Raw genomic sequence first — 8590 nt, 5'->3', positions numbered from 1 at the left:
CTCTGCAAACGTCAGCGGCAGCAGGAGGAGCCTTCTGATCACATCAGACATTACCGGCGCCAGGCCAGATCGCGTGATACCGGGAGCTGGCCGACGCTGGCGCCGCGGCCGGGCCGGCGGCCGGTCGTTTGTACGGGCGGCTCGGGAGCCGTTTGTTTGGACGGCCGCGGATGCGGCTGCAGACGAGGCCGGACGGCCGACAGACACGCGCCGCCTCCACGAACAGCACACGGGCGCCACTGGTTGGCCGCCTCGTATGGATCGGCCGCGCCCGCCGCGCCGCTTGGGGCGGCGGCCCGGTTTTGACGGGACCGGTCCCTGGCACTGCAGGACGGACGGGGTGGATGTCAGGGCGGGCGGGGTCAGGGGGTGTCGCGGCGGAGGCGGTCCGGGGGTATCGAGGCGCGCGGGGTCAGGGGGTGTTGAGGTGGGTGTGAACAGGGGGAGTCGGGGCAGGCGCAGTCAGGGGGTGTCGAGGCGGGCGGGGTTAGATGTGGCGGGATCCGCTCTCCTAACGGACGGGGGTACTGGTGGCGATGGCTTACGCCGTGGTGCGGAGTGCATCGAGTTATTCAGCCACACATGAGGAGTCTGAATAAATCGGAACTGGCAGCAAAGAAGTGGTTTGGTCATTCCGCGGCAACTGAAACACGAAATTGCAATTTTACTTACCATAAACTTAGAACTGCACACAATTTGGTTTACCAGGAGCTTTGCACTTCGATCAGAATTTGAAAGTTTTTAAAACTCTGCGCCCAGTGGCTTTCCGTTGTTGATGACGCCAGAAACGATGCAATGACGGAAATGCGCTAAGCAAAATGATGATAACTCCACGATCAGGTCACAAATGTTACATCAAAAAACGACACCATGTAAACAATACAATGTCCTACCTGGCAATACAAAGTCAAATCGAATGATCGACACCATTATTAAACTATGCTTTCCTGATATATAAATTAATTTTCCCATTTCATAACATCTTCATTTCGTTAGGAGCCAGAATTTTGGAATCGCTCCAAATTTCATATCACAAATTATCAATAAACACGTGGGGACTCGCTTTACACTCGCACAGTGGGGGTACGATTAAAGCCGAACGACTCGGCGGGTCGCTCCCGACCGGCCGGCCTCGGGCGTCGCCCAGTCCTGCCGGTTGGTCCGGCCCGCGCCCATACTACCTCCAGTTGTCGGCGTCCTTCCGTGCTGGTCTAAAAAGACGACTCGAGACGACTGGAGCCATCGTTTGGATACAAATGACATCGCGGTAATCAACGTTCTCCCCCAAACCCAATAACACCGGCCGTCTCAGCATTAGCTCACTTGGCGGCGCAAGCTTTTTCTGGATGGACGGCCCTACGCGCATAATGACGAACTGTTCGTACCTTTCAAAGGAAAATGCCGGTCAGGCTTCTCGGCAGGTACAGGTCGGAGCGGCAAAAGAATCCAAGAATGGTGCTAAATGCACCCCGAGATAATGCAGTTCCCATGCGGAGTTTCACACGGATCAGCTCCGTCGCTTGTAAAAGCAAGCCCGCACACATCTCTCAGTACTTTTTGACCAACTGCAATCCCTGCCCTATTTTACGACGCATTCAACCTTTTGGAGTCTTCAGCAGGTCCGCCTCACGCACCGCCTGCAGCGGGGAGGAGCAAATACCAGGCTGGTAGCCAGGAAAGAGAGGCACTTGACTCTGATAAGCTTGGCGGCCACTTTATCCGTCGCAGGATAACTTTGCTTGTCGGAGCTTCTTCAGATATACGAGAGTTTGCACAAGATTGCAAGCATCTGGGGCATCAGCACTGCATCAGATAAATGAGTGTAATGCATAATGAGTAGCGAGACGGCAGGCGGGATGTTCGCTGCCGAAATTGCGATGAAGCCTTTAACCGCAGCGGCCCGGCCAGCCCAGTCATGGTGTACATTGCTACCTCATGTTAAAAAAGAGCAATGTACATTAATAGCCGTTTTTAAGGCAGACCATATCGTAATGAATCGTAAAACAGGTCATCTAAACCCTTACCTTAGAACTTAAATAACTAAGATAGCGAACATCCTGGCGCCGTAAACACGCAGCAACCGCGATCCCGGCGCCATTGCTAGGCGTGATCACAACATTACTGCGCAACAAGAACCATAAAAATGTGCGGGGCCAAGGTAACAAGAATCTAATGCAATATGTTTCTCGCCTATCCAAGCAGTCTTTCGTACTGTTTGTAGGTTGGTCGACGTGGTGGGCAAATATGACGTCTTTGGGTGGGGAATGAGAAGCAAAATGAGAATATGGCGGCTAAACAAAACTTTTTCATACGGTACATATACATGGCATGGAACATGGAGGCCAATGGGACACTGAGTTGAAGGGGATAGGGTGGGGAGGTTGGGCGAGGAGAGGCGAGGCGAGGCAATAGGCGAAAGGCGAGGCGAGGCAATAAGCGAAAGGCGAGGCGAGGCAAGACTGGGCTAGGCTGGTTTAGGCTATATTCCTGGACTATTCCGGCCTTTCTGTTCAATAAACGTACCTACACGCGATAAGAAACGTATTTCATTGCATTTTTATTGTTACCTTGGCCCCGTACATTTTTTATGGTTCTTGATAAGCAGAAATATTGTAACCATGCAACGATAACGCGGAAACGGCGCTGGGGAGTCGAGGCAGTGGAGTGTGCGGCGCCCGGAAGCTTGCTATCGTAGTTATTAAAATTTGAAGGTAGGAGCATGATTCTACCTGTTTTATGATTATTACGATATGTTCCGCCTTAAACATAACGAATGATGTACAATGTTTTTTTCTAACATTAGGTGCCAATGTATACCTACACTGCCAGCCCTGCCGTCACACTCTTCAGAAGTTAGCATCCGCACAAAGGCGCATCGCAGCGTCACGTCACGTTGACAAGCAAAAAGACATTACGGTAACGGACGGACTTTAAAAGCTTATTTATGTGGACTTCTAGTCTCATGCATGCGAGCTTTGTGACCAGGCTGGTTCTTCCGCAAGTTAGCAATTTAAATTTCCTTGCTCCCTTCATTTCACACGGAAAAATGAACTTCATAAATTACGTAACAACTGAGAAACATGGATCGGACCAAACACAGGTCTCTGGACACAGTGTCAGCGGCACGAAACCATCAGGCGCCGCTGGTGAAGAAAACCGACAATGCCATCGGCAAAAGTGTGAACCGATGTGTGCGGACCGATGTGTGCGGACCGATGTGCGCCGACCGATGCGTGCGGACCGATGTGCGCCGACCGATGTGTGCGGACCGATGTGCGCCGACCGATGCGTGCGGACCGATGTGTGCGGACCGATGTGTGCGGACCGATGTGTGCGGACCGCTGCGTGCGGACCGCTGCGTGCGGACCGATGTGTGCGGACCGATGTGTGCGGACCGCTGCGTGCGAACCGATGTGTACGGACCGATGCGTGCGGGCTAATGTGCGCGGACCGATGCGTGCGGACCGCTGCGTGCGGACTGATGTATGCGGACTGATGTATGCGGACCGACGCGTGTTGACTGATGCGTGTGAATCGCTGCTGCGGACCGTCACGCCGTGTTGTTCGCGGGCCGTTACACCACCGAAGTGGCCATTTTGAGGCATTTTAGAAACTAATGTCTTATCTCAGCAGCCAAAACGCGCAGGGTGTAGGTCAGTGTGCCGGCTACAGCGTACCAGCACGTCTCGGGGATGTCCAACGCGGGAGTGCGTCTGTGATCGACTGAAAACGAGCCATCGTCGCCTGCCATTGTGGCTAAAATCCAACAGAAATATCCACCTACGTTTTCAACATGCTTCGGCTACCATTGCAAAATTGTAAGACGCTGCAAAGTCATCGATTTTGTTGACCGCGATTTCCTGGCAAACCTGAGCTTATTGCAGCTAATTTTCCAACAATGCTGTTTGCGAATCAGCGTGCCAATACCACACAAGCAGACCTCTATCTGTATCATAAGCATAACCATAAAATCTAAATAACCTATAATAATAATTATAATAACCTATCACACCATAAAATGCAGAGTTTCCAACAAACTAGTGGAAACAATTTAATTGGGTTGTCATTGATGGCTGGCTTATCTCCCACATGTGGTCGCCTCGGTCGTCGCACTTAACATAAGGTACCTTACTGATCATCTGTTCCCCCTAAACGTGACTCAGCCTGTTAAGCACAGGACGTAATTTGATGCCACAATCTAGTGCCAGTGGCCAGTAAGCGTGGTTGCACCTGGGGGACTTCATTTCGCCTAAAATGAGCGCTTGATAGATACACGCGTACCAAACCGAATAACAGTCGTAGCCGCCCGCGGTTCGATGCGATTTGAAAAGTCAGAAGTTGAGAAGTCAGAGAATGAAATGTCACAATGATAACGACACAAACAGTCCCCGGGTGTCACTTTGGTGATGTAATGGTCCAGGTCGTTTTAAGTTTTAACATTCGACACCGATGCATGGTACATTTCGGATTTGCGGTGCACTTGTAGAGAATGTTCCGCATTTCAAGATATTCAAGCAAGCATCGGGTATAATGAAATAAGAACCCTCATGACTTTTGGTGTACTTTCCAGTGGAAAAGACTGTTTCATGCAACACAATTTCTCTGTCTATGAAATTTGCTTCCCAATGTATTTTGTTTGATTACGTCATCGCACCTTACACAAAATTGATTAAGCAGCTTTTGACGGTCATTATATCTGGAAATCGTGCTCGCAATCACCAGATATGAACGCCTCGACAACTATATTTTCATTGGCCTTGATCGCTGAATGGCTAATAGAATGACAATATTTGAATAACGTTATTATGGCGTCATAAATGCCTGGGTGACCTTGAAATAGTATCCTTGAAATAGCCTACACATCCTTCTGGGCGCGTAGTTCCGAAGCTAGAGGGGTTTAGGTCTTAAGAAGGGCAGGCCGTGAACTGCACCGGATAATATTCAAGATGGCCAGTTCAGTTTGAAACTTCATACAAATGTGGAGCACTTCCACATACTCTTTTCCAATATGTGGAAAAATGGTCTCAGTAAGTGCATAAAGAAATGTGGCAAAATCACAAAACTTTTGGAGACTACGATCCGAGACAGTCTTGCCTCACCAGTGAAGAAGAAATGGCCAGGGTCTAGCTGGCTGGCGTACCTACTCCAGCCGAGCATTGCACGGTCTGGCGAGCGTCTCATGACCTGTCTCAGTAGCTCCTGTGCCTTCCAGCCTGGTTTGCATGCGGCGCAGTGATCTGGTGAGCAGAACCTTCGGTTCTCGTGAGGGACCGGCCCAAAGCCCGGCAGCGCGACACGCCCTGGCACCAAGGTGACCTCCATAGGTGACGGTGCCCCGCAGAAGGGTAGCCGCGACGAAAGTCAGGTTCTCATGAGAAGCCGAACGCACAAGCTGGCATCACCTAAACGACGATACTGGTCGTGGGCCATGTTTCCCTCACCTGATGGAGCACTCGAAAAATGTCGTTGGTGCTGTTGGGGAGCTGTGGCACCTCTCCCCCGTAGTAGGTCATCTTGATGAAGTGGATGGCACCAACCCACGATAATGTGATGCATGCTGTGATGATCAGACCACAAAGAACCTGCAAAAATCCGTGCGAAACAGCCCGCCATCCCCGAGCAGCTTTAAGCCACACGCCTGCGATCGTGAGCTGGCATATGCCATGGCGTCAGCTGTCAAAACCAGTTCCGTCTTGACGTACTGTCGCATTCCAGGACTGATTGGTTGGAAACACAGCATATTTCGTTTTCTCCGCATTCCAATAGACAAAACACTTTACGATAATATCATACAAATGCAATGAGATAGAACTGGTTTTGTCACGTCCCCATCAATGCATACTTACCAAACGAGTTTCGTCCCCATCCATGTAAATTCATTAGGTGTAGCGTACCAAAATGCGCTGAAGTGTTTCAATACGATGCGTATGAGGTCGACGCTCTTATGGAAAAGCTTTCCCGGAATCCGGATTATAACATAATTGCCGGCAGGAGTACTACCAAACCAGTCACAAAGAGCAATATTTCAATCGCCATAAAGTGCGGCAAAAGTGGACGCAACGATAGTAGAGATCAGACGGTGAACGCTGTTTGCGGATGCAGACGATAGCTGAGCTCTGTGTTGTGCCGACGAACATACCGGTGAGAAATGCGTACCTTGCTGGTCCGTTTGGAAAATATAATTTTCCGAAGCTTCATACAGCGGTTTTCGGGGCCGGGCTCTTTGCCGCCGTCTGGAACAGTCATTCACCATCGGATCAGAAACTCATCATGACGCAAAGAGAACTGTTAATGTTTGTTAGATGTGCTGTTTTGTCTATGCTGCTACTTTTCCGCTCTTGCAAAAGCACAAATCGACTTGCTCACTTCTATTCATTCATAGACATTAAAGCCAACTTCTCCGCTGCCAGCGACACCAAAACCACACTACCCTGTTATCTATCCACCATCCTAAACGTTTGGTAGTCTGCGGTGTGGGAGATGGGAGGTTCGGGGGAGAGGGCGTCGGGATGAAATGAGCTATAGATAACTACTTTCGCTCCCTCCCCAGTCTGCCCGGGCGTCGTGAGGCACCCATCACCGCTCCACCAGCGCTGCCCTGGCAGTGAGGCTCTGCACTGCCACCAGTTTGAGCGGGCCGCGCGTTCCGGTCGTCCGCCAGCCGCCGTAAGCGCCGGACGCGCTCCGCCGGCGTCGCCCACCTGGGACCCACCTTTGCCGGCGGGCTGGCCGTGCCGGGTGTCGGGCCGCGCCAGGGTCGGGCTGCCCAGCACGCTACCGTTGCGGCTGGCGTCGGGCCCCGCCGAGTGACCGCTGGCCGCCGACTCCTGCTGAAGCTCGTCGCTGACCACCAGCGTCGGCGTCGGGCGGGCCGACGACTTGCGGCGCGAGCTGAACAGCGAAGAGATCGAGCGGCGCTCCTCCATGCCGGCGGCGGCAGCGGCCGCGCGCGCTCCGATGCGACGCCAGCGGCGGCACCGGCCACACACCGGGTCCGGGGCACCGCTGCCGCCGCCCGCCTCCGTCGGCGGCGACGGAGGCCGACGACTGTCGGCGGCGGCGCGGCGGCGCGGCGACAATCAATATCGCGGTCTGCGCCGGCGTCAGGCTGGAGACCACTCACGGCCTGACACCCGGCGATGCTGCGCGCCGGCCTTCCGGAGGGTCCGCGCGCGCATGCGCCGGTCTCTGACCTCGTCACGTCACGTCACGTCACTGAGCTGGCGCCTGTAGACGCGGCGTCGGCTAAAACGGCGGTTTCCACGCTCCGTGTTGAACGCTGCGGCGAAAAGTGTTCAGCGGCCTAAAACGTTCCTACTCCAAATGAGAATGAGGGCTGTTGCCCTTCCAACCATACTTGACCCTGTCTTAAGGCAGGCTTAGGCCAGCTAGTCATGGCTGTCCCGGAAACACCGACAGATATACCTTTTGTCACGAGGAACCAATAGGGACACTTACCTTAAGATGCACGTGTAGTGTGAAGCCGGTTATGGACATGTTTTCTATCTATTATTAATGACCTATCCGAAGCAGAGCCCTCACCATTTACTCGAGGTGAAAACTGAGCACAGCAGAAATGAGAAGATCGTGCAAACCCTTGAACAATAACGCAAATGTAGTTCTCCAGCTTGGCCTTGCTCCCCCGCACATACACACAGTAACAGATTTTCTAAAACGTGTACACGCATATGACTCTTCGCGACATTACCTGACAGATGTGTTTTTCAGAGCATCATTCCCACTCAAGAAGCGAATGAGAAAATCTCAAAAACCCAAATTTCTTGCATTTGCCCGCCATCATCACAAAAACTTTGAGCTCAAAGCTTCCGAAGGAGACAGTCGTCTCACTTCTTCCTTATCCATCCCGTACAGCAGAATTGTGCGATCTTCCCAACAACCACAACCAAACACTCCACTCCGACCTATGGTATGCGCGTGTAGCGGCCCTTTAGACAAATTGCCATGGTTTCTCAGCAGGGTTTCAATTTAGATTTGGGCTTTGATTCCCGCCCACCTGCCTAACACAGAGTTTGACATAAAGGGAGTGAGGGACATGTTTCCTCCAGATCAAGCTTCCTCTAGTTAGTATCGTTTTTATGATGGGCGTAGCACATCCGTACAGCAACAGCTACTTATTTACATATTTAATAACTTAGTGCTCTTCGGAAAATCAATGTAGAAACGAACAGAACGAGTGGCAATGGGCAACTGCTGTGCACCACCGCTAGCGATAGTCTTCATGCACTCTCTTGTGTCATCTTGTCTGGTTCGAGGTCCTCCACCTAAGACTAAAATGTGCTTAGGTTACACCGATGACATTTTCGGCATCTGGACCCAAGGGATGAGTTCACTGTTAAACTTTCCGCAAAAATCAATCAACAGTACCGGCAGTATTTCTTTCACACCGAAACAAACCGCACAAAACTTGCCGATTAAATTCCCCGGCATCTCTTCTGTGATACATCCCGATGGTAGTTTTATCACAGAGCTCTACTTTAAACCGATGGCTGTTACAATCACGCTACGGTACGCGCCCCATAATCAGTAAGACAGCGGTTTGTATTTGCCAGATGCGGAGAGCGGTGCGGGT

The 8590-nt window shown here is 51.8% G+C and overlaps 1 protein-coding gene across 1 annotated transcript in view; it reads right to left on the bottom strand.

The window, feature by feature from the left end:
* Positions 1 to 6926, bottom strand: part of LOC119103145 (uncharacterized) — a 24918-nt gene extending 17992 nt beyond the window's left edge. Inside the window, exons 1-3 of the mRNA XM_037226596.1 lie at positions 6713 to 6926; positions 6157 to 6233; positions 5442 to 5582 (exon numbers count right to left, since the gene is read on the bottom strand). Coding sequence (XP_037082491.1) covers positions 5442 to 5582; positions 6157 to 6233; positions 6713 to 6926 — 432 coding nt within the window. The remainder of the gene's footprint in view (positions 1 to 5441; positions 5583 to 6156; positions 6234 to 6712) is intronic.
* Positions 6927 to 8590: the final 1664 nt, after the last annotated feature.

Source organism: Pollicipes pollicipes, unplaced genomic scaffold (assembly GCF_011947565.3).
Source record: "Pollicipes pollicipes isolate AB1234 unplaced genomic scaffold, Ppol_2.1 Scaffold_5724;HRSCAF=6776_pilon_pilon_pilon, whole genome shotgun sequence".
Lineage (NCBI taxonomy): Eukaryota > Metazoa > Arthropoda > Thecostraca > Pollicipedomorpha > Pollicipedidae > Pollicipes > Pollicipes pollicipes.
Note: the sequence above shows the minus strand (reverse complement) of the source record. Positions and strands in the feature narration are given on the sequence as shown.